Genomic DNA, 27,730 nt, shown 5'->3' with positions numbered 1-27,730 from the left:
ACACAGAAGACGGAAGCACAGGCACCAACACAACTAACATAGCACATTCTACATAACATGTACACAGAAGAAGGAAGCACAGGCACCAACACAACTAACATAGAGCATTCTACATAACATGTACACAGAAGACGGAAGCACAGGCACCAACACAACTAACATAGCGCATTCTATATACAGTAACATGTACACAGAAGAAGGAAGCACAGGCACCAACACAACTAACATAGCACATTCTACATAACATGTACACAAAAAAAGGAAGCACAGGCACCAACACAACGAACATAGCGCATTCTACATAACATGTACACAGAAGACGGAAGCACAGTCACCAACACAACTAACATAGCACATTCTACATAACATGTACACAGAAGAAGGAAGCACAGGCACCAACACAACTAACATAGCACATTCTACATAACATGTACACAGAAGAAGGAAGCACAGGCACCAACACAACTAACATAGAGCATTCTACATAACATGTACACAGAAAAAGGAAGCACAGCCACCAACACAACTAACATAGAGCATTCTACATAACATGTACACAGAAGAAGGAAGCACAGGCACCAACACAACTAACATAACACATTCTACATAACATGTACACAGAAGAAGGAAGCCCAGGCACCAACACAACTAACATAGCACATTCTACATAACATGTACACAGAAGAAATGCAAAGAAAAGCTATTTAAGGTGAGATACCCCCTGGCACACATACAAACTGCTGGCATAACTCAGTGAATGATGTCAGCGTCCAGGATGTACAGATTCAGAGTGATGAGGTCATGTGATTAATTAGTCTAGCTGAAAAACATAGCAAAACAAATTGCTAACCTTCTTCACATGCTGGAATTATAGTAACGCTTTAATTAACGCAGAGCCAATCTGCCTGGATGTAAATCCATGCCACATAACGCCTCTCACTGGGCCTGCGTTGTATTAACCCTGCAGTCGCAACTCTAATGCCCCTTCACTGTCCCCACAAAACCACTCCTGCGCCTGCTGCCACAGACTTCTGTGACTGCCCACACTGTCATAGTATCACCTGACCATTACCAACTCTTAGTGAAGTGTGTGTGTGGGACGTTGTATTGAGGCAATCGGCTTCCTTTCAGGTCATCATACCCCACTATTATGCTTTGACGTATTACGCTGCAGAGGGTGGGTCGTGCATATGCGAAACGCATCACCACACCCCCTACACTTGCCACTTGGATGTAATGCCGCCCATGATCCCCCGCAGGCAATCCCCCGCAGGCACGCAAATGGATGTTTAGCATGAACAACTATATGCAGCCTTGGGTGCGGGGGGGGGAATCATTCGATGGTCGGCAACCATCAAATGATTTCTCCAGCGCTCGCAGATGTACGACACCTCTACGGTGTCTTATATTTGCAAGCACCCTGTGCCGGAATCAGGCGGGCAACTGACACCCGCTTTCATCAGCTCCCACCCCACACCCGCGTCGCCGGCCCATTGACATGGGAACGCCCAAGAAACGCTGCCCCTCGCCTGCACTGCAAGGTCCGAATGGGATGGCAAACTAGCAGTTTGCCGTGCCCGCGCACACCCAGTGTCTGCACATGTGCAGAAATATGCCTGTGCATGCGGAGACGCTGAACATCGTACACGCAGGGGGGCGTGTACATCAGAATCACCCCATACTGTAGTTTGGTTGATTAAATTATGGATATATATATATATATGGGTTGCTGACTTTTAAATGCTCCTCTCCAGGAGAAGCCCGGAGAGGAGACTTTCCTTACCCGATCGGGGGGCGGGGCTTGACTGTGACATCATTAAGCCCGCCCCCATTACGGGAAATAGGAGAAATTACTGATCTCCAAGGAGGGGGCGGGGCTAAAATGACACAATTGTGCCATTTTAGCTCCGCCCCCTCCTCTGAGACCCGCGGATTGCGACATTTACATGCCGCGATTCGGGAGACTCCCGGGAATTCCGGGAGGGTCGGCAACCCTGATATATATGCTACAAAATATATAGGGTTAAGCTTTGCACAATAGTATAGGAAGCATGATGGGAAAGATGGTCTGTCCCCCCCCCCCCCCCCTCCACCCCACCGCAGCCCATGTATAATCCAGCCAGCCACGTCTGATATGTGGGTCTTATCATCTTATTTACCTTAATCATATGTCAACATGGAATCGCTGACAAAGGTATCTGTCTAAATTAAAAATCAATGTGGAATGTACCAGAACGGAGATAAGCTCATTCCTTTCAGCAGATTTAATTGCTCCTCATCTCATAGATGGCGCTTAGTGATCTGGACGGATCATAGGAAAAACTGCAGAACTGGCGCTTTCCAGCGAGTCCCCGTGTCTGGGAGACGAGGCCTAAACAAGACAGGAGAGGCCCTGAGGCCTAGGAGGGTTCCGCACAGCCACAGCCAATGGAGGTGTGATATTTACACAGCTATCTCTCCGTACGATTAACATTAACGTTTTTTAGTGGCAGCGAGTAATTATCCGACAGCTGTGAGCGCTCGCGATAAACCGCTCGTAATGAACAAACATAAATACACGGAGCGCGCATTGATAGTTTAATGCCATAATGAACGGTGCGCATTTCTCAGATACGATCCACATGTTTCCATTTGTGGGTGACGATCGCTGGGGATTTTTTGGATGGATCCGCAAAGCAATAATTTATCTTTGAGCAGACTGCGCAGATTATACGTCCAGCGATACCGTGATATTAGCTGCGCGATAATCAGAGGGAAAGATCTCAGAGTGAGGCGCGCTTGTTTTATGTCTCGGACTGTTCTCAGCCTGCAGAACCTCACTTTTATGTTGTAATGTCATTAAAAAATGTGCTTAATGTATGTCAGGCGTTCCCAGGAATATTCCCACGTTACTGCGTGCTGCCACCGCTCGGTGAGATTACCTCAGGTGCTTGTACATTTATGGAGGTTTAAAGACATTTGTATTGTGGGCCTAATTCAAGTTGGCTTTCTAAGCAGCGGTCGTTTGCTGCTTAGTGAGCACCTTAACTCCGCCCCTCCAAACAGCTGTCCCCTCCGGTGCCCGAATCCCATCGCTGTTAAGCGGGTGTGTTTGCTTATACCCCTTTCACACAGAAAATGAAATACCCGGGTGAAGCAGTTCCACCCGGGAATTTCATTAAATACACGGGTCCTTTTTCTGTGTGAAAGGGCACACCCGTGTCGTAAATCCCGTGTCTCCGACCCGGGAAATGACCAGGGTCGAGGACACGGGATTTATGACCCGTGTTGACCCTTTCACACAGAAGAAATACCCGTGTTATTCAGCAAATTACCAGGTAGAAATTTTCAACCCGGTAATTTTGTTCTTCTGTGTGAAGGGGGGTCAGGCTGCTCCCAGCAAATTGACACGGCATTTGAAATGCCGTGTATTTGCCGGGATTTTCAGACTTTTCTGTCTGAAAGGGGTATTACACATCCCCTCGCATGCAGCCGTTGGCAGGAGAAACCCTGACCATAGGGGTTGGGTCGAATTCGGACAACGAGAGATCCTGAATTGGTCCTCTTGTGCGGTATATCCTGCAACATATGTAGATAGACGCGGGGATGCTGGGGGGGGGGGATCCGATCAGATTCCTCTCCAGCACTAATTTGTAAATAAGCCCACAGGCTTCTATAGGGTAATGTGCGCTTTTACCGGCGTTACTCTCCGCATCAAGAATCCCATCGGCCAGGGCAGGGCTTAGCACACGCGGGAAATGCGGTAGAACCTGGAAAACTAGGTTTTTACTGTTTGCACATCCAGCCCTGTCATATCCTCACATTCAGGGGGAGATATATCAATCCTTGGAGAAAGAAAAGGGAGGATAGATAATGTACCAGCCAATCAGCTTCTGTCATTGTACAGGCTATGTGTGACCAATGACAAATAGGGGCGGATTGTCTGGTATCCTATTAGCAGCGGTTATTTATTGGGGCTTAATACAGCACCTGGGCTATATGATTATCCCCGGTTCCGCCACTTTGACCAAATCCACAATGAGTATACATATGCGCACAATATAAATACAGGTGGAGTATCCCTTATCCGAAATGCTCGGGACCATGAGCATTTTGGATAAGGTTTTTTTTTCAGGTTTTTGGACCCCCCCTCATAATTACTTGGAACCCTGGTGGTGCTCCGATGGTCTCCCGACGTCCACAGTGTCCCCCGGCATCCACGGCCGCCTTCAGGATCCTCGCCCGCGTAATGCACCCCTGGGACCGGAGATGCCGCTGAAGAGGATCCCGGAGGCTGACGCGGACATGAGGTAAGTATGAAAAGGGGGGGGGGGGGGGGGGGGGGTGGTAGGGTTGTGGTTTTGTGGCACTGAATATAAGGGACCCTGTGGTTTTCTTATTATCCCCGGGTTGCTGTGGTTCTAATAATGCTTCGGCGTTCTTGTAACCAAACCCCACGGCGATGCCAAAGGTAAAGCGCCAAAGATCTGCAGTTTATAAGGCTCAGCCTCTGATTTACAAGGTCTTTCGGTGCTTTAATGTAGAAAAATGTCAAAATGAGGATTTTCATAATAGCCCCCATGGCTGATTACAGAGCAGATTTCCGTACTGTGGATAGATGTTTCTTTCTCTCCTGCTGTAACGAAGCTCGCTGATTAGAACTGTATGATGTCAGGTCTAATTAGAACGGACTTGTGGTGAGACAAGTCAGATTTTGGAACGAGACGTAAACATCGGCTGGTGGAGGTGACACGTTAAGCCCAGGAAACGCTCTGCCTGGGAGTCAATAAGACATTTTTGAAGCATTGTTCATTTATTACGCTGATAGACTATTTATTGTTTAACACCGGTGTCAGCCGTAACTTAATGACACGCGGCGTTCCATTAGGTCAACTGGATACAACTGGAGGGGAAAGAACCATTGTAGGATGTTTAGAAATAATGCTCTTTTTAGCCATGTGTGATGTTATGGAGACAATAGCATGTCCACTAGGGGCGCTGTTCCATTGAAGACAATGGGGAATATATATCAGGGTTGCCTACTTTGTGGCTCTCCAGGAGAGGGCAGCCAGTTGGTACTTGTTTCCTATCTGGGCGCCCAGGTTTTCTACGTACGGCACCGTAATGAAATCGGATCGCATCGCATCGTACACATACACGATATTAAACGATGCGATGCGATCCGATTCGATTTCCCATAGGAAACAATGTGAAATGGCTCAATTTAGCCAAATTATCATAGGAACAATAGTAAATGGGCCAAAAACACCCCTCCGACCTTTTCATGCCCTACTATCCACTAGGGCGTGGAGTGAGAATAGAATAGTGTGGCGAGCGCAGCGAGCCACCGAGCCCGAAGCGTGGCGAGCGCAGCGAGCCCCGCGAGGGGACGCGGATACCTTCACAGTTATACGCGTCCCCTCGCGGGCTTCCCAGGTGTCCATGGCGACGCGGACACCTGGGAAGCCCGCGAAGGGACGCGTTTACCTGTGAAGGTATCCGCGTCCCCTCGCGGGGCTCGCCACGCTTCGGGCTCGGTGGCTCGCTGCGCTCGCCACACGATGCGATGCGATCCGATTCGATTTCCCATAGGAAACAATGTGAAATGGCTCAATTTAGCCAAATTATCATAGGAACAATAGTAAATGGGCCAAAAACACCCCTGAACATTGAAATGTCCCCCCAAAAGTAGTTGACGCCACCCCGCCATCAACGTGAACCCGAAGCGTGGCGAGCGCAGCGAGCCCGCGAGGGGCGGCGGTACGCGTCCTCCGACCTTTTCATGCCCTACTATCCACTAGGGCGTGGAGTGAGAATAGAATAGTGTGGCGAGCGCAGCGAGTCACCGAGCCCGAAGCGTGGCGAGCGCAGCGAGCCCCGCGAGGGGACGCGGATACCTTCACAGTTATACGCGTCCCCTCGCGGGCTTCCCAGGTGTCCATGGCGACGCGGACACCTGGGAAGCCCGCGAAGGGACGCGTTTACCTGTGAAGGTATCCGCGTCCCCTCGCGGGGCTCGCCACGCTTCGGGCTCGGTGTCTCGCTGCGCTCGCCACACTATTCTATTCTCACTCCACGCCCTAGTGGATAGTAGGGCATGAAAAGGTCGGACGACGCGTACCGCCGCCCCTCGCGGGCTCGCTGCGCTCGCCACGCTTCGGGTTCACGTTGATGGCGGGGTGGCGTCAACTACTTTTGGGGGGACATTCCACTGCTCTGTGGTTTTTTTTGGGGTTTCTGGCCCATTTACCATTCTTCCCTATGCTGATTTGGGTAAATTGATCCATTTAACATTGTTTCCTATGGGAAATCGAATCGCATCGCATCGTTCAATATCGTGTATGTATACGATGCGATCAGATTTCTCTACGGAGAATAGCATGGTGCGCAATTAACTTAGCGGGCGCCCAGATAGGAAAGAAGTACCAGCCAGTTCAGTCAGGCATGGGGGGTGGGGACACTGGGACGGCCGGCGGATGAGGAGGGCGAGGCTAAATCCTCAACTTTTTTAGCTAAGTACCGGCAGTGACCACTAGAGGCCACTCGACAGGGACCAAATTACTCCTTAACCCTTTGAGTGCCAAGTGACCTTGGCACTCAAAGGGTTAATGACCTGTAATGTCACCTTATATAGGAAATATGTGAGCGACGCCGGCATTTTTAGCAGATATGTTGGGCATCTCTCACAGAGATGTTATCACTCAAAGGGTTAACATCATCATGCACCCCCGGGAAACTCAGACACCCTTACATAGGCACCAATCGATGATTTTTCACTTCATCTCTTTGGCTAAAAAGATGACGGCAGCTTCCAATCTTGATGGTGATTTAGAAAAATATGGCATCGGAACGGAATAACCACTGCCCCTATTTTTTTTAATGAGGTTTTACAGAAAAGCTAGTGCAATACAAATATGCCTCATCATAAATAAGGCCTGTTATCCTCTATCAACTGGTGGTGTCACCTGATTTGTTGCTATGGGTTACAGTGCAGTTTTGTAACACCAGGTTGTAAATAAAGTAAAAAACAAAACAAAACAAAAAAACAGGATTGTAGAAGTGTAGCATGAAAACGGGGGGGGGGGGGGGGGGGGGGGGGGGGGGGGGGGGAATTTACTAAGATGGGAGTTTTATTGAACATGGGATGTTGCCCATAGCAACCACTGAGATTCTACTTCTTATTTATTTAGCACCACATAGAAGTTAATAGATAAAATCTGCTCTGGTTGGTTGCAACATTCCATCTTTAACAAGACTCCGATCGTAATTTACCCTTAGTTATCTTTGGTGGTTGGTCTACAATAAAATGGTCGGCGGTCAATAGGTCTGAATGCAAAAAGTGGGCAGGGTCATAAAGATCACCATAACAATGGTTGTACCACTGGCTTTAAGGTGGGTGCAGTATGTCCGATGCACATGGTCCCCTGGGGTACACCACACACACACCCACCCTACACACATTTTTCTATACTTACCCTCCAGAGCGATGTCACATCAACAGTGCTGCAGAAATCACTGGAAAAATGGAGCGGCAGCCATTTTCCTGGTGTTTCGTGCAACAGCAGTAGGGAAACCACCGGGAAAATGGCCACCGTGCCATTTTCCCAGAGACCAGCACATGTGCACTAGACTCTGGAACATTGCTAGGGTCCCCTAGTAACCAAAGTAAAGAGCACTGCCGGCTAGAGACCCGGGGTCCCAAAAGAAGACCACACACGGGCCTCCTTCTCTCCCAAGACCCTATAGGTAGAGCTGTCGACATATTCTACTGTCTACCCTTTTTTAAGCTTGCTAAAAATCACTCTTAAACACACATTTACTAACAGATTCCATTTTTTATATACAATTTAGATATGGCACCTGTTATTTGCTAATACGGGGAATCAGTAAGCAGGAGACCCCCGCACGGCGGCCATGTACAGAGGACAGGAGCAGCTATTAATTCCAGTCTCCAACCACATGAATCGCTCCCAATATCCTGGCAGCGCGAGGCTGCCGTTTACACAGGATCATTGTGCAGCGTGTAAACGAGGCTGTAAATTCTATTTCTGGAGCAGGCCTCATATTAATGATCATATTAAGAACATGTTTTCTTTGTAAATGAGTTGACTATTTAAAGGGTTCACCACAGAAGACCCAACCACAATTGATCGCATCTCATTAAGCCGCGTAGCTCCTGTTGTTAAACCTGTTTTGTGCAGTGGCGCGATCGGCTGCAGTACGGTTTATGCGATGGTTCACATGTCTCGCCCGTACAGTGTAAGAAAAGAGCCAGTGCAATCAAACTTTGGGGGTGATTCAGACATGCTCGTAACGGGACAAATTCCTTCCCCACTATGGAATATGCACACGTGGGAACCCCTGGCAGTTTTAACATTGGCCGGGTGAATTCAGCCATCGATGGCCAGGATAAAAGTCAGTTTAGACTGACTGTTCTCTACGAACAGGAGAAAAATAACAAGCAGACAAGACTGAATCAGACCCTTTGTTAATTGTTAAATACAGTAGGCCCCTTAAACTTTCTATTAAACTCTATTTGCTCACAATAGTGAGTCTGCTGCACATCCCCGATGAGTCAGTAACTTCCGGGCCGGCGTAAGTTACGTCTTATTATCAGTAGTATGCTGGACGCTGGGCCGATGACCGTATGTGTTTGTGAATGCAGCGGCAGTGCAGTCTCTCTCTCATTAGAGTGCTGAGGTGGTCTCACGGTGACTTTGCAGGGGTTAAATGAGAGGCGCGTTGTCCTGAAATGTTTACATCCGCGAACACACTGACGACAGTTACAGAACAAAACAGCGCCGCAGCCACTGGTCAATTAGAGGCCGGGCCACATCTGGAATTCATCTGCGCTCCCATTTTTAAAGAACTGCTGCGAGATTGCTGCTCCCCCCAATGACAAGTGAATGAGTGTGCGGGAGAACTTCACATCCCATTGATTATAACTTATTAAACACACAATTCAAACCGTTTCTTCCAGAAATTACCCAGACTGCACCCTTACCCCCCCCCCCCCCCCACCCCCGATATGTGTATTCGAACAGGAAAATAATTGAGGTTTCTAAACTGAAATAAGTTAAAGGACATGAAAGCGAATGAGGTATAATAAAAGAAAACAGCAAAAATTTTCAGTGCGTATGTACTAAAAGAATATTGCCAGGGGAAACCCCAAAATGTTTTCAAAATTTGGGCACATTTTCCATATGTACACAGCTACAGAATGCGATGTGGTGCTGCCGTTACCCTACAGATGTCTATGGGCTTCTCGTCTGCTTCTGATCCTGAGAGCGCCATCCAAGCAGATCCCTCCCAGCACTCGCGGGGGGCCTCCATCACCGCACCGCGATTCTAGACGCATATGTTAGTACATATGCGCTAGCATCGTGGCGGGGGCGTGGCGATGTATGTTAATACATCTCGCCCTAACCACCTTCTGAGGTGAATCTGTAATCATCCAATCAGAATCAGTGCTGGCAGGTGTCACAATCATCATAAGCAGTGCTGCTATAAAATGTTTTGGGCTTTGGGGGGCCTTGGCCAATTGGGGGGTGGCCTCACGCCTACCGGCCTCCTATACTGTAGTTAAGCTGCTGGCATAAAACTGATGGAATGGTGTGGCCACATAAAATGGAGGGCGTGGCTAAGCCGCTCTGAATGGTTCTGGCCAATGAGCATGTGGCAGCTACTTTGTAAGTCCCCCCACCCCCTCTTCACTGTCACCTGGAACGGTCAGACCATATGAGTCCTCCATGTACGTGAATACTGCGCTAGTAATGAAATACATGACGAGATACAGGGAGGAAAGTGAAGTGGATAATTGAGACGCTGGACGGCGCTGGCAGCTGTGCGATGCGGATACGTCTCATGAGTATAATATTTCCTAAATTGTGCATAATATATAGATAGCGGCTTCCTCTCGCGCGCGCGCTGGTTTGTGTCTGTGGATATTGGAGCAGGTCCAACTCTTGATCTATAAATGAGCTTCTGGATGTGGGGTTATCGCAGAGGTTTCCCCGGCCTGCTCTATATCTCTCTCTGAGTTCTGTGTCTCTGGCCAAGCGTCTGTGGGAGCGTCACCCCCTGGAGGGCCCGGGAAACCAGACGCAGATCTTCCTGTCTCTCTACAATTTACTGATGAGAGTTCTATTGTAGATGGGACGTTGCCCATAACAACCAATCAGACACTACTTAATATTTATTTAGCACTTTCTAGAAGATAACAGACCTGATTGGTTGCTATGGGAAACATCTCATCTTCAATAGGACCCCCATCTTAGTAAATATACCCCCAAGTCTTTGTACTCAGCATTTGAGCTAATTCAATGTAGATAAAGTGGGAGGTGATAAAGCATCAACCAATCAACTCCCAACTGCCATTTTTCAAACATAGCTGATTGGCATTATCTCTTCATTAGACTTAATACATCTGTCCCAGTGTTTGAAGGAAAAAAAATGACAGTTAGGAGCATGCCGTCTGGAACTTTATCTCTGTCCGCTTTATCTTTCTGCAAGGCTTAGCAAATAGGCCCCACAACCTGTAACATGGCAGTTAGGGGCTAATAAGCTGCCACTTTATCCATGTCCACTTTAACTCTCTCCACAGCTTAGTATCAGTATGGCTGGTGTTTTAAAATTGGGGAGGCCAATGAAGTTGCGTCCAAAGATGTGCCAGCGCCCTCAGTAAGTCCAGAAAACAGGGACCAACACGCCCCCATTGCCCCCCTTTCCCTCCCACATATGGATGCCGTATGTAAATCATGCTGCAGCTTTGGGGCACCGCGACCGTTGCCGCAGATCAGGAGCTGCACTTGCACAGTACAGATGTTGGGAGGACTGAATAGCAGACTAGTCAGCCTAATTAGCATACTAGTCAGCCGAATTAGCATACTAGTCAGCCTAATTAGCATACTAGTCACCCAAGCCTCAGCAAAGTGATGGGATTTCAGAAATGGAAGACAAGTGTACTTTAAAGCATACGTAGATGAGGTAGGTACGATATGTATTGAAAGCATGGATGCCAACAGTGTGCAGGATCTGGGAGTCCACACTCCCTGGGGAAACTCCCCAAATTTCGGAGTCACCCAGATAATTCCAAGAGAGAACATTTTATTATATTAAGAGTATGGGGGTTATTCAGACCTGTTTGAATTTATTGAACGATGCATACGAATCGTAGTGCGCAAGCATGAGGCACAGATGGCAACAAAATTCAGCAATGACTCTATTTGCAATTTGTTCATAGGTGATTGACAGGAAGCCGGCAACTGTGGGTATTAGCTGCCCGTTTTCTGGAAGTGTCAAAAAAACGGAGGCGTGCCCAAGCAGCTTCAGGGAGGTCATGTGACATCAGCTCCGCCCCCATCAGCCTGTTTCTATCACACTGGCCGAGTAAGTCCTGGGCTACGCAAAGTCTGCACAAACTGGAAAAGTAACTTCTATGAGGAAGATATACTTTTTGTATGTAATGCAGGTGGCAGCTGTGGAACTAGGGGGGCCAATCCCAGGATCGGGATCGGCGGGATCCCAGGATTTGTCCCCTAAAACGCCGGGGTTTCCAATCTCGGGATTAGACTGTGCAGTCTAATGCAGGGCAGCGTCTGAGCTAGTGCTCAGACGCAGCCCGGCTTCTCCTGTCCCGGGCAGTGCGGCTCTGCGCAGCGTGAGGACGTCAGAGGTCACGCTGCGCAGGCCACACAAACTGCCGCCTCATCCTGTGTGCACCGCGCTGACCTCCTGCCACCTACATGATACCGCCCACCCAGGTTGCCTGCACTCACCTCTTCCCCGACCCCCATAGCATCACCCGACGAACCACCCACCCAGGCTGCATCCTCCTACCTACAAGCCCAGCTCCATCACCCACCGGCCCGGCCGCACCGCAATTGTAAGTAAATATGTGGGCGGCCGGTGCGGGATTTTGTATAAGGGAAGCCAATCCCGGGATCCCGGAATTGAACATTTTTCAATCCCGAATTCCGGGATTGAAAAAATGCCCCAGGATTGGCATCCATATATGGAACTTCTAAGGTCCACCTCTGTACTTTCACGCGAGGGGGCGAAAGTGGAAATTGGTGGCTGGGTGGGATTAGGGTGGTGGCAGCAGTTGGTTGGAGTGCAGAGAAAACCAATGTTGTCCTCACCTAGCGTACACTCCCTGCCTTCATTCCCAGTATAAGCGTGTGAGTTCCAGGCCCGCCTTTAGTGTGGTTCAGTGGAAACAAGCGTATATATATGTAAAAATAACTTTCCTTGACCACAGACAAAACCATATCCCCCCGTTGTTAACAAGATCAATAAAACCAACACGTTTTAAATACCATTTCTATGGAGCATTAGGGACGAGGGGCATTAGCGCGCTCCGTAGTAAGCCTGCGGCGCTCTGTATGGTTCTAATTATACGACTTTATTATCAAACACCTCGTAAGAGACTTTCTCTTTTTTCTTATTCCTGTCAAATGATTTAAAATAAGATAGGACAATTTGTAAGTTAAAAATCCGCGACTGTTATAAGCAGAAACAAAAAAAACAGGGAACGTGGAAATAAAACATAAATTACATTGTTATGGACCCTTAAGAGTTTTTTTTCACAAATGCTTTTAAATTTACTGTGCAGTGAAAAGTATATTGGGTAGAAGAGATTTATTTGCCTATTTAATGTTTTTATTAGGCTAGATAAACACGTTTTCCCCAGGACTGACTGCGCCACGGAATGTAGAAACAGTCCCGATGCATGGTCCCTCCGCTGTGACTGACACATCCCCGGAACAATGAACCGCATTGTTACATCAAAATGTTCATTGTTCGTGTACAGCCTGTATTGGGTTTCCCTGTGCCCAGGTGGTCCTTGGTGCACACAGTACGGATTAATTACATCTGAAAGTAGCGATGAAGGAAAAAAAATAATTCTAAGGGAAGGAGACGACCAGGAACATTTGAATATATAAATGCCAGCCCCTGGGGATATATTGGTATTTGTTTCTGTGATACTTATACTTTGTATTCTCAATAAAAAAAAAAAAATAGAATAAATTATATATATAGAGATTGTATTGTCGCGATATTAAAAAAGCACCATAACCTCTGTGAAACATACAAAGGGGCCAATTCAGATCTATTCGCTAGGATGCATATGTTCGCAGCATAGGGAACAGGTAAACGCTCTGCGAACCCAGGACTAAGTAAAAACCGGAACTGGACCAGATAGCAGAACGCCGGACCCACCACTAACTGCATCTATATTCATCTTATTATCGCAAAGGACAGCTTTCCCAATAAGAGTAGGGATGCCCATTGACCATCGATGATTCGAAATCATCGATGGTTTATGGACGATGTCGAATACTTTTGCCATTGATGGGGGGAGAGTCAGATGGTTTCTCTCCATCAGATGTTTTTTTCAAAATGCCGGGGCACGGAGCATAGCTCCACTCTGACACCCGAGAAGCCCCACCTCTGTGTTTTGATTGGCCCACTTGCCAATCAGTCAAACACAATGGATGACCATCGATAGGTAAAAATATAGATGGTCAACCATTGCATAGTTTAGCACTATCGATGGGCAGTTGCACTATTGCCATCAATGGCAACCATCGATGGCCATCCCGAAATAAGAGCTGCCCTTTGCAATGCTGGAGCTTCTGAGTTTACACCTCGGGAGTCCCTCTGCCCAGGGTGGCCGCAGGGGAGGACTGGGAGGGATCCGATTGGATCCATTTCAGGGGAAACTGTAGAAAGGATCACATAAACTTGTATAGGGTAACACCAGCCACAAACACCCCGGACTGCATGGTTCATATGGGAAATGCGGCCTGACGGTGGCTTTTGGGGGTTTTGGCCACATTTCTGCCAGGGCACATATAACAAGCTGAGAGCCGTTACACAATGGGCCTTATTTACAAAGTATACTCGGTTGTGCGCCTGAGATGCGGTTCTGTGAATTTAGAGATGAGTGGCAAGTTTAACAATGCTGGGGCAGGAAGCCAATCTGCCAATCATCATACCAACCGTCGCAGGGTGAATGGTGCCCTCTACAATACATCCGTGGTTCTCATGATCCCACACAGGTCACCCGGGAGGTTCACAGGTGTACTCATTACACACTGACACATTTCCCTGGTCACCCACCAGGTGCACAGGTGAACTCATTAATCACTGGCACATTTCCCAGGTCACCCGGCAGGTGCGAGAGGTTATATCACACTCAGGACTATATGTATCATACAGATCAGCTAGGCATAAAGCACTGTAATACCAGGGCAGCTTAGTATATGTTCTATACTGAATGCATTTCATTTCTCCCAACTGATGATTAATTTTATTTGCCGTTTGATCTCTTCCCACCAATCACGTGAATTGCATGAGTACACACCGAGGGCCTTTACCTGCTTTGTGTATAATACAGTCAGAAATTGTGGCACCTACAGCGATGGTAAGTGCTATGTTACTGCCCGGCAGTATTCTGGCTCAGGTGCATCTATGTGAGACCTGCTGGTAACACCACTTAGACATACCTATGCTTAGAGCAGAAGATGCAACCACATATAGCGTACACTCTACATACACGCAACTCACTATAGGTCCGGTTGCAACTTTGGTTGCTCCCCCACATGGCACTTTTCTTACGTGTAAATACCCTGTAGCCAACCACTAACAATTACTGTAAGTTTTGATGTTGTGTGTTCTACGTTCCCAGACACTTGTGAAAGATGTCTTTGCTAGAAAGGACTTTCACCTACATAGGTCCTACAATGTAATAAAGTTAATGACCCCCACCCATAATGGGCAGTTGCACATTCCTATCCTGCAATGTAGAGCTAAGTGACGCTGCACACCCCTCCTCGGCTCCTGGGGGCTCAGGCTACAGAACTGTATTATTCCAGCTTCCTGGAAACATTGCAATGTTTTACATATTTCATAGGTGAGCGTACTGCAGCTCTATAGCATGCTATCAATGTTAGCACTCTGTACTAGACATGCTGGGGGCTACACAATAATACTGCTCTACACACCCAACAAATTCCTTACCATGCAGCCAAGTAACAGATGTGTTTATGTAATCCTTACTGGGGGGGATTTTCCGTGACAGATTGGGAGATCTAAACCTTGGTCACCACTAAGGGAGTGCGAATGGGTAGTTGCCAACGGAGACATTATAAGGAACATAAATGACCAGGAGTGTATACTGAAACATAGGACTGAAAGCATGTTACTAATCAACCAGAGGAGCTGTGAGGAACTCCCTTAAGTAGGCAGTGTGGGAGTGTCAGGGGGAGGAGGAGTCTAAGGTTTAAAAAGACGGTCTGGGGCATTTATCTGTATGGAAATGCTGGCTTATGGCTAGAGAAGCGGTTCTCAACCACTGTGCCGTAGCATACTTGTGTGCCTTGAGCTGTTCTCAAGTGTGCCACAAGATCTAAAAATGTCTACACCAGTTTACAGCCACCAAAACCAGTTCAACTGTTATTCACTGGTCTCATGTGAGGGCCAATATGTTTTATTTTTGTTTCCTGTGGAGACCAGTGTGATTGTTTTTTTTTTTTTTTCATATGGGGGGAAATGTTTTTTTTTTTTCTTGTGTGGGCCGATGTTTTTTTTTTTTTCCTGTGGGGGTGTGATGGTGTGCCTTGGCAATTTTAAAATCTTATTTGGTATTCTGCCGGTTGTCTGTTCCACATGCAGCGCTGCGAATTTCGCATCGCTGCGTGTGGCTTTAACTCAATTTTTTTTCATTCAATCACCCCCCCTCGCCGAGTTCCCTACATAGCTGGGAATGGATGTTTTTCGTAAACACGGGGAATGGGGAACGATGACACTAGAATCAGGCCCTAGGTCTCTATTTGGTTCTCAGCTCCTGCCTTTGTCAGTTTTCAGTTGCTTAAATAGAGTAACGGTCTCCCTTTGTTTAAAAGAAAAACTATTTCGTAACTCAGTGATAATTCGCTATCGATGTTTATACTCATCTGACAGCTATCGGCTCATTTCATACAGGGGGATCTCCTCCAAACAACAAAGACGCAGACAAAAACATTGTAAGAAAAGTCAGATAAAATCACTGGGGTGACATAACACAGATAAAGCATCATTTCAGAAGCCAGAGTTAAAGAGTTTATGTTTTACTACATTTCCAACAAGCAATAAATAACACTCCTCACATGAGGCCAGAGGCTGAGAGCAGGAGACTCGCTGTCGTGTCGGCTTCTCACAAACCTTTTTATTAACGCAGAGAAATATTTACTAAGATGATGAGCGTTGGTGGGAGGGGTTGGGATCATTTGGTCTACAGCATGATGGTCGACAGTCATTAGGTCAATACCATTGGGTCGACATGGTTCTAGGCCGAAAGGTCATTAGTTCGACAGGTCATTAGTTCGACAATGTCTAGGTTGACAGTGAAAAGGTCGACATGGGGTTTTTTACTGTTTTTTGACCTGAGTGTCAACACAGTCAACATGGATACAGTTTAAAGTGCACCGCATCCCCTCGCATTGCTCGCTATGCATTGGGCACGGTGCCTCGCTACACTCGGCACACTATTTTATTCTACCACCACGCCCTAGTGGATGGTAGGGCATGAAATACCGCCTGTCGGCACATGTCGGCTTAAATAACAGTGAAAAACCCCAAATAACAGTGAAAAACCCCATGTCGACCTTTTGACTGTCGACCTAGAAACTGTCGAACGAATGACCTGTCGAACTAACGACCTGTCGACCTATAACCATGTCGACCTTTTCCTATGTCGACCTAGCCCCATGTCGACCCTTTCCCATGTCGACCTAATGGTGTTGACCTAATGACTGTCTACCATCATGCTGTAGACCAAATTACACATCCCGGTGGGAGTGTGTAGCTCATAACCATGTCCCTGGGTGAATATGGGGGGATCTCTGTATACTGCACCCCTGTTTTAAATGGCTCACACGGACTAACAACTACATAAGAATGGGAATTAGCAATACCGGCCAATAGATCGAACTTAGCTAACCGATTTACAAACAGTTTATTAACGGTTCAAATTAAAAAGTTGTAGAAGTAGACATATTAATGTATGTTTCAGTTTTGTCATTTAGGGCAGTGGTTCCCAACCTGGGGTACTCTGCAGACCGGCTGGGGGTACTAAAAAATAATATTGGTAATGGCAGAAGAAGTGGTCTCCCGATGGCGGAAGAAGTCTTCCATTGCCATGGAGATGAACCCTCTTGCGTCATTTCCGGTTCCGTCTGCAGCGTCATCAGCGTCTCCTTGTGGTTTTGTCTGACCAGCAATCCAGAGATTGGGAGATACCCGCAATGCCCTCAGACATCAGTGTTCATCTGCCCCACACTGACACTGGTGAAGGAAGCAGCGGCATTAATCTTACAGGCGATAGCGGGAACCCCGGAGACAGTACACAGCCAGAGGGAAGGCACAGAGGGGCCCGATTCTTGACCACACACTGCTCCTTCGCTACCAGAGACAGTACACAGCCAGCAACCAGACACAGAGGGGCCCGATTCCTGACCGCACACTGCTCCTTCTCTTCCAGAGACAGTACACAGCCAGCGGCCAGCTGTCCATTTTCAAACACACGACAGTTAGGATTCTGATTGGCTGGAGCACTCTTGATCATAAACGAGGAGTTTTAAATCGCTAAAACTCGTTGATAAATGGACCGCTTATTTAGCAATTTAACGCTGGTAAATATAAAACAACAAACAAGTTTGAAACACCATTATTATGTTTTGAGTACATGGATTTTCACTTATCTGGCCCTATAAAACAAATTCGACCCTTAGCCACATTTCGGTCATCCCCATCACTGCCAAAATCAGTTATAAATAGGGACGTGATTGAATTTCAACAGCGGACTGTTTATATGTCAGTAATAATTTATGGAAATATGGAAAGTTTATGAGTTAACACCCTCATTTCTTTTGTAAGCACAAAGGTCTCCCTCCCAGAGACTTGCAGGAAGTGTGGGGTCCCACGCTAGGAAGCAATTACGCTTAAGGGGAAAGAACGGGGGGGAGATTACTGACTGATATGCTGGACGCATAAACAGAACTGTTACTAGGCTGGATTATCAGGGACGAGGATTGTTGTCACCTGGGGCAAGGCAGAAATTTGGGTGCCCCGTAATGTGTTACTACAGAATAAGCACAGTTAGTGACGGCGTCATAAATGCTACGGAATATATATATATATATATATCAAATGCATCAATATCCACATCATAGACGTTTACATTTACTTAAGCTTCTAAAAATGCCAATAGCAACCAATTTTTATAAACTTTGAGCAAATGTATTTATTTATTACCAGTTACTTATATAGTGCACACATATTCCGCAGCGCTGTACAGAGGGTATTTGAACATTCACATCAGTTACCCCTTAACGCCTATAAGGTGGGCTCAAACTACAAACAATTAGAACACTGTCAACATTTGGGGACAGATGTAGTAAGCCTTGAAATGTGATAAAAAGAAGAGCGACACACCACCAACCAATCAGCTCATAACTGTCATTTTTCAATCAAATCTCCATTTTATCACTTTTCAAGCTTAGTACGTCTGGCCCTTAGAATTCGAGAACTGGTACTGTGCACTCATCCGTGAGAACTAAGAGGAATTGTACTGTGCGTTTACCCAGAACTACATATATTATAAGGACTGATATTGAGGACATCATTCAGAGAAATGGTACTGTGATATTGGCTGGCGTTAGAAATACTGGGTAATGCCCCATTTTATATGGTTAAATACTAAGCTACTCGCAGCTTGATCCCCATGCAGCTTGGTTCCCAAACATGGGGCCTAATTAGGGATGGCCATCAGTGCAGTGCATCAATGGTTAAACTGCAACCAGCTATTGATAGTCACAAAATATGTGATGGATAACCATCGATAGTTTTAGCTATTGGTGGTCATCCATTATCTTTGACTGAATGGCTAGTTGGCAGGGCCGGATTAAGGTCTGTGGGGGCCCCAGACAACAAAAAGTGTGGGGGACCCCTCCATTCCTCACCCCCCCTCCCCTCCACCCGTGCAGAGTGCGGGGCCGCAATCTGATTGTGGCTGGCGGGATCGTGATTTGTGACAGCTGTGTGTGCTGGGGGTGTAACGGTCTGGGGAGCAGGGTGCTGTCAGGAAGGATCACAGACATGGATGGGGCTGAAGAGGGACACAGGCAGAGCCTTCATCCCCTTGGCCAGTGGAAGGAGGAGGAGGCTGGCAGCAGCAGCGTGTGCAGCTTGACCCCGGGCACCGGCAGGACGCAGCAGCCATCCCTCAGCTGGCGGCTCTGGGCATCGCACACAAAGCGACAGGGGGATAGAGGGTCACGAGTGGCAGACGAGATAATCACTCCCCCTCCCAGCGCCACCCTCTCGCTCGGTAAGTCGCAGGGCTGGGGCCACCTTCCTCTGCAGTACCCTCACCACTGGCACCTCTGCCTGCTGTCCCAGCCTCTCTGGCCATTCTGGAGGCATGCCCGGCACAGGGGGGTATAGTGGGCACTTTACAGTAATGATGACCCCCCCCCCCCTCCTCAGACAAACACCCACCTCCATTCCAAAGCTCAGCCCCTGGCCACCCATAGAAGACATGTAATTATCATTCCCCCTCTTCCACCTTGCAATCAGCGCTGGGGAGGCAGCGAGGTCCTTGCGGAGGCACTATCCAGTCGCCGCAGGGACCCCCTGCCCACCTTGTGCTGCCTGCCACCCCCTCACCCCCCGCCAACTGGAGTGTGTGGGCCCCTGATCTGTGGGGGCCCCGGGTCGACCGCCCCTGTCGCCCCGTGGTGAATCTGCCACTGCTCGAGGGTCAATCAGAACGTGGGGGTGGGGCTTCAGGGTTGCCGGAGCTGGATTATGCTCTGTGTCCCGCCACCTTGGGGAAAAAACATCGGTTCTGCTGTGCCATCGATATAGGGAAACCACCTGGCAAAAGTATTGGACATGGGCCATAAACCATCAATGATTTCAAGTCATCGATGGCCATCCCTAAGCCTAGATGTGATTGTACGACTGTAAATTTGCAGACCATGCGATTATATGATTATCGATACTATCGATATACGGCCCATAATCTGCATACCGGAGGTCCTCTTTTTTTAATCGCTGGCTATACTCAAGATGATTGACGGGAAGCCGGCGTTTGGCGGTGGTAACCGGATTGAATTAGGCCCATGGTCCTCAAAGCACCCTAGTCCTGGTCTTAAGTATATCCCTGCTTGGCCACAGGTGGCTTAATCAGTATCCCAGCCAATGTTGTATAATCAGCTGTGCTGAGCCATTAAAAGCTAGAAAACCTGGACCGTTAGGGTGCTGTGGGGACCATGTTTGGAATCCTCTGCCACAGAGGTCTTAGTTCCGGCAGTCAGTGGTGCGAAATGGATAAGTAGGCGCCTATTTGGTTACGGCACGGACTGAGGGGTGCTAGGGACAGAACGCAGTCCAGTTATCGGCAAAGAATTTCTATTCATTGCACGCTCTTCCGCACTCCTAGCCTGCAGCCATGTTACAGTCTGTTAATGGTTAAATGGAAGAAGTAGACGTTTCACCAAATGATTTATGAAACATCTGTAATAAGCTATTAAGGCCATTTGACTCTGACACTAGTCTAGAATGTCTTTTATGTGTTGTATATGTCAGTTTTAGCACTTTGGGCATCACGAGGAAACATAAAATCTAAAACATACATCCATATTTGTAACAAGCAAAATCGTACTGGCGGTGCCAGAGAAATTGGCAGGATATTAAAGGCAGAAATGTTTTAGCGTCGGCCATTGGAGGCAGCGAGTTTGGCAGCGCTCAGCAACCACTTCAAGAGGATTTTTCTCATTATACGCAGAGAAAGGGGAACAGGAGGGCACGCAGAGCAATGGCTGACGGAGAGGGGAGGATGACAGCGGCCCACATTACACTGTGGCCTCATATTTACTGACACGCCGGCTACTTTCTCACACAACAGTCCATTCCGAGATCCACTATAAATAAATCCATTACCTCTAGTGAGACCAATTCGCCGGCTATACCTGTAATGTGTCATAACAATGGATTTACCAACATTAATGCATCATGCCTCTGAGGTGGATTTGGTACTGTCCCACACAGGGGTGTAACTAGCTATATGGAGGCCCCATAGCAAACGTTTGTAAGGGCCCCCATGGACCACACAATATTGTAAAACTTACGTACACATATAACTGTGACAGGGAAGGTGGCCCCACTCAGCTCTGAGCCCCATAGCAGCTGCACCCCCTGCACCTATGGTAGCTACACCCCTGTATATAACACATGTAACTGTGACAGGGAAGGTGGCCCCTCTCAGCTCTGGGCCCCATAGCAGCTGCACTCCCTGCACCTATGGTAACTACACCCTGTATATAACACATGTAACTGTGACAGGAAGGTGGCCCCTCTCAGCTCTGGGCCCCATAGCAGCTGCACTCCCTGCACCTATGGTAACTACACCCTGTATATAACACATGTAACTGTGACAGGGAAGGTGGCCCCTCTCAGCACTGGGCCCCATAGCAGCTACACTTCCTGCACCTATGGGAGCTACACCCCTGTATATAACACATGTAACTGTGACAGGGAATGTGGCCCCTCTCAGCTCTGGGCCCATAGCAGCTGCACTCCCTGCACCTATGGTAGTTACACTCCTGTATATAACACATGTAACTGTGACAGGGAAGGTGGCCCCTCTCAGCACTGGGCCCCATAGCAGCTACACTTCCTGCACCTATGGGAGCTACACCCCTGTATATAACACATGTAACTGTGACAGGGAATGTGGCCCCTCTCAGCTCTGGGCCCATAGCAGCTGCACTCCCTGCACCTATGGTAGTTACACTCCTGTATATAACACATGTAACTGTGACAGGGAAGGTGGCCCCTCTCAGCACTGGGCCCCATAGCAGCTACACTTCCTGCACCTATGGTAGCTACGCCCCTGTATATAACACATGTAACTGTGACAGGGAAGGTGGCCCCTCTCAGCTCTGGGCCCCATAGCAGCTGCACTCTCTGTGCCTATGGTAGCTACACCTGTATATAACACATGTAACTGTGACAGGGAAGGTGTCCCCTCTCAGCTCTGGGCCCCATAGCATCTGCACCCCCTGCACCTATGGTAGCTACACCCCTGTATATAACACATGTTACTGTGACAGGGAAGGTGGCCCCTCTCAGCTCTGGTCCCCATAGCAGCTGCACTCCCTGCACCTATGGTAGCTACACCCCTGTATATAACACATGTTACTGTGACAGGGAAGGTGGCCCCTCTCAGCTCTGGTCCCCATAGCAGCTGCACTCCCTGCACCTATGGTAGCTACACCCTGTATATAACACATGTAACTGTGACAGGGAAGGTGGCCCCTCTCAGCTCTGGGCCCCATAGCAGCTGCACCCCCTGCACCTATGGTAGCTACACCCCTGTATATAACACATGTAACTGTGACAGGGAAGGTGGCCCCTCTCAGCTCTGGGCCCCATAGCAGCTGCACTACCTGCACCTATGGTAGCTACACCATGTATATAACACATGTAACTGTGACAGGGAAGGTGGCCCCTCTCAGCTCTGGGCCCCATAGCAGCTGCACACCCTGCACCTATGGTAGTTACACCCCTGTATATAACACATGTAACTGTGACAAGGAAGGTGGCCCCTCTCAGCTCTGGGCCCCATAGCAGCTGCACTCCCTGCACCTATGGTAGTTACACCCTGTATATAACACATGTAACTGTGACAGGGAAGGTGGCCCCTCTCAGCTCTGGTCCCCATAGCAGCTGTACCCCCTGCACCTATGGTAGATACCTCCCTGTATATAACACATATAACTGTGACAGGGAAGGTGGCCCCTCTCAGCTCTGGTCCCCATAGCAGCTGTACCCCCTGCACCTATGGTAGATACCTCCCTGTATATAACACATATAACTGTGACAGGGAAGGTGGCCCCTCTCAGCTCTGGGCCCCATAGCAGCTGCACTCCCTGCACCTATGGTAGCTACACCCTGTATATAACACATGTAACTGTGACAAGGAAGGTGGCCCCTCTCAGGTCTAGGCCCCATAGCAGCTGCACCCCCTGCACCTATGGTAGCTACACCCTGTATATAACACATGTAACTGTGACAAGGAAGGTGGCCCCTCTCAGTTCTGGGCCCCATAGCAGCTGCACCCCCTGCACCTATGGTAGTTACACCTATATATAACACATGTAACTGTGACAGGGAAGGTGGCCCCTCTCAGCTCTGGGCCCCATAGCAGCTGCACTCCCTGCACCTATCGTAGTTACACCCCTGTATATAACACATGTAACTGTGACAGGGAAGGTGGCCCCTCTCAGCTCTGGGCTCCAGAGCAGCTGTACCCCCTGCACCTATGGTAGCTACACCCTGTATATAGCACATGTAACTGTGACAGGGAAGGTGGCCCCTCTCAGCTCTGGGCCCCATAGCAGCTGCACTCCCTGCACCTATGGTAGTTACACCCTGTATATAACACATGTAACTGTGACAGGGAAGGTGGCCCCTCAGCTCTGGGCCCCATAGCAGCTGTTCCCCCTGCACCTATCGTAGTTACACCCCTGTATATAACACATGTAACTGTGACAGGGAAGGTGGCCCCTCTCAGCTCTGGGCTCCAGAGCAGCTGTACCCCCTGCACCTATGGTAGCTACACCCTGTATATAGCACATGTAACTGTGACAGGGAAGGTGGCCCCTCTGAGCTCTGGGCCCCATAGCAGCTGCACTCCCTGCACCTATGGTAGTTACACCCTGTATATAACACATGTAACTGTGACAGGGAAGGTGGCTCCTCTCAGCTCTGGGCCCCATAGCAGCTGCACCCCCTGCACCTATGGTAGCTACACCCCTGTATATAACACATGTAACTGTGACAGGGAAGGTGGCCCCTCTCAGCTCTGGGCCCATAGCAGCTGCACTCCCTGCACCTATGGTAGTTACACCCTGTATATAACACATGTAACTGTGACAGGGAAGGTGGCCCCTCAGCTCTGGGCCCCATAGCAGCTGCTCCCCCTGCACCTATCGTAGTTACACCCCTGTATATAACACATTTAACTGTGACAGGGAAGGTGGCCCCTCTCAGCTCTGGGCCCCATAGCAGCTGCTCCCCCTGCACCTATCGTAGTTACACCCCTGTATATAACACATTTAACTGTGACAGGGAAGGTGGCCCCTCTCAGCTCTGGGCCCCATAGCAGCTGCTCCCCCTGCACCTATCGTAGTTACACCCCTGTATATAACACATTTAACTGTGACAGGGAAGGTGTCTATAATCAATCCAAAAGGAGTTAGCGACATCACTTAGAAACAAGGAACAAAGGAATGTTACTGTCTGTTCAGCTTACAAAATGGCTGCCTGCACTCAGTGACTGTATGTTGGTAATGGGTAATATCATAGCAACTAAGGTTTCCTCTCTGAACAGTCTATACATGGAACTAAATACAATATCGGTGTTCAAAGATATGATGCAGAAAAAAGTAAATTAGCTGAGTATATCTCTGGATATAGATGAGTTGTCATCATCTGAGTTACTTACACGGATCCTGGACTTGCAGTAGGCGGAGGACCTGTAATTAGACAAACAACCTGGGTTAAATCAGCAACAGATTTAGTCAGATTTAATCCGTGTTCATATGAGACGCAGTTTCATTGTTTTCAAAATTAAAATTGCAAGATGTAAGCAAAGGCTCCATAAACAATCCAAAATTTTTGCAAGCCACACCCAAAATCCTGTGAAGCCACACCTAATTTCTGATAGGCCACCTTTAGAGAAACGTCATTGAGACAATCCTTTAAAAAATATTGACAAATGGGAATGAGCTTGTAAATTCTCAAAGAGAAACTATATACACAGTATATCTGGCTGTACGGACGGTGTAGTGGTTAGCATTACTGCCTCACAGCACTGAGGTCATGAGTTTGATTCCCACCATGGCCCTAACTGTGCAGAGTTTTTATATTCTCTCTGTGCTTGTGTGGGTTTCCTCCAGGTACTCCGGTTTCCTCCTACAATCCAAAAAATATACTGGTAGGTAATTGGCTCCCAACAAAATTAACCCTAGAATGTCTGTGTGTGTGCGTGTACATGTGGTAGGGAATATAGATTGTAAGCTCCAATGGGGCAGGGACTGATGTGAATGTTTAAATATACTCTGTACAGCGCTGCGGAATATATGTGTGCTATATAAGAAACTGTAAATAAATAACTATCTATATATATAGAAAGCAGGTAGAAAGGCGGCACTCGTAGGCTGTGGTAAAAAAACTTCTTTATGCAAACATCAAAAAATGTGCAAGATATTGCACATTTTTTGATGTTTGCATAAAGAAGTTTTTTACCACAGCCTACAAGTGCCGTCTTTCTACCTGCTTTCTATTATTTTGTATGGGAAGGCACTGCAGCAACTACTATTGTGTGGAACCGAGTGCCGGTCCGCCCCCTGAAGCTATCTATATATATATTTAAATGTCGATGGGTTCTGGCACTCACTATAACTGTCCTGTTGCCATCTGTGAAGTAAGGAGACCAACTTGTCCCCACAGAGCAGCGTTGTTTGACGGAACTCAGGTCTGAAATAACGTCAATACACCAGCCGATATACAGCCAACGTTTTAATAAGTTTTACTTGTTTTGATCAGGGCAAAAAAAATATAAATTCAACTCACCATTTTATGTGCTCACACCATCACCATTCTGTCCAAGTGTTACAGTTTATTAAAGTTTTCGGTACTTGTTTCCTAGCACGGCCACACCGATTTAGATCGGGGTGGTCGTGTCGGAAAAATCGGGTCGATCGCATCGCATGCGATTTGGTCGCATGCGATGCGATCGACGCGACCGACCGATTTTGGACCCGATTTTTTTCATTGAATCCAATGTAAATTGGGTCCCTGGGACCCAATTTTACATTGGATTCAATGAAAAAAATTCCCAACCCCCCCAAATGTAAGCGCGTAAACTCCAGACCACGATAGACGACAACCCGAAGCGTGGCGAGCGCAGCGAGCCCGCGAGGGGCGGCGGTGCGCGTCCTACGACCTTTTCATTCCCCTACTATCCACGTCGGCGTGGAGTTCAGAATAGAATAGTGTGGCGAGCGCAGCGAGCCACCGAGCCCGAAGCGTGGCGAGGGGACGCGGATACCTTCACAGGTAAACGCGTCCCTTCGCGGACTTCACAGGTGTCCGCGTCGCCACGGACACCTGTGAAGGCCGCGAAGGGACGCGTATAACTGTGAAGGTATCCGCGTCCCCTCGCGGGGCTCGCTGCGCTCGCCACGCTTCGGGCTCGGTGGCTCGCTGCGCTCGCCACACTATTCTATTCTCAACTCCACGCCGACGTGGATAGTAGGGGAATGAAAAGGTCGGAGGACGCGCACCGCCGCCCTTTGCGGGCTCGCTGCGCTCGCCACGCTTCGGGTTGGCGTCTATCGTGGGGTGATGACGGGGACATCTATAATGTGAAATGGGTCATATTGGCCCATTTCACATTTTTTCACATTTTTTCACCATTTCAATGTTAAAAAATATTTTAACATTGAAGCCTATGCAAAAATCGGGTGCATCGCGTCGCATCGCGTCGGGACCAATGTTAATGGTCCCGACCGACGCGATGCCCCCGATATTTTAACTTTCCCGACAAGATTTCAATGTTAAAATATTTTTTAACATTGAAGCCTATGGAAATATCGGGGGCATTGCGTCGGTCGCGCCGGGACCAATGTTAATGGTCCCGACCGACGCGATGCCCCCGATATTGTATCCTAGCCGGCAAAATGGACCTGATTTCAAAAGAAATCGGGTCCATCGGGGGTAATCGTGTCCCTTAATTAAGGGACACGATTACTCCAGATTGTGGCCGTGCTAGGAAACAAGTACCAAGTTTTCTTTGTCACTAGGTGATGTCATTGCTGTGGGACGCTCCCGGCGGCTGCGGGCAGCGCGTCTCACTTGGACAGAATGGTGATGGTGTGAGCACATAAAATGGTGAGTTGAAGTTATGTTTTTTTGCCCTGATGAAAACAAGTAAAACTTATTGAAACGTTGGCTGTATATCGGCGGGTGTATTGGCACTATTTCAGACCTGAGAGCCGCCGTACAACGCTGCTATATATATATATATATATATATATATATATATACACACAGTATGTGTATACATATATTTTTGGTAAACTATTATACATAGTGCCTAAAGGTGCCCAATAACCGAGCCAATTTGGGACGATTGCAACGAATCGGGCTGTGAAATTGTCCCAAAATGGCTCGGTTTAATGTCCCCTCAGGTCCGACGGGTGGTCCCGGGCGCATCAGACCCGAGCAGGTCTACTGGCCATCCGACCACCCGTCCTAGGACCTCCTTTCCGTGTAGTGAGGTATGGGCTACGGGGTACAGCCAGGTGATGGTGGTGACAGGGGGCGGGCAGCGGCGGCTGGGAAGCGGTGCTGGGCATTAAGTCAGCGGGTCCGTGCAGCGGATGGGAACTGAGTAGCGGCATGTAAAGCGCTACTGAATTTGAAAACACTGGCCGGACGCTGATGCATCTGGCCAGTGTTTTCAAATTCAGCAGCACTTCCCGTGCTGCCACCCGGCGAAAAGTGATACTCAATTCACAGGGACCCCGCTGCCCACCTCGTGCTGCAGGGACCAGGCTGCCCGCCACATGCCGCAGGGACACCGCAGCCTGCCACATGGACCCCCCTGCCTGTTCCCCAGGGATATACATGCAAT

The 27,730-nt window shown here is 48.3% G+C and overlaps 1 protein-coding gene across 1 annotated transcript in view; it reads right to left on the bottom strand.

The window, feature by feature from the left end:
• Positions 1-27,730, bottom strand: part of ROR1 (receptor tyrosine kinase like orphan receptor 1) — a 201,209-nt gene that overhangs the window by 24,749 nt on the left and 148,730 nt on the right. The window contains exon 4 of the mRNA XM_083157682.1: positions 24,536-24,566. Within this exon, the coding sequence (XP_083013808.1) occupies positions 24,536-24,566 (31 nt within the window). The remainder of the gene's footprint in view (positions 1-24,535; positions 24,567-27,730) is intronic.

This window comes from Crinia signifera, chromosome 8 (assembly GCF_055691185.1).
Source record: "Crinia signifera chromosome 8, ASM5569118v1, whole genome shotgun sequence".
In the NCBI taxonomy this organism is placed as follows: domain Eukaryota; kingdom Metazoa; phylum Chordata; class Amphibia; order Anura; family Myobatrachidae; genus Crinia; species Crinia signifera.
The sequence above is the reverse complement of the archived record's forward strand: the minus strand, read 5'-3'. Positions and strand labels throughout refer to the sequence as shown.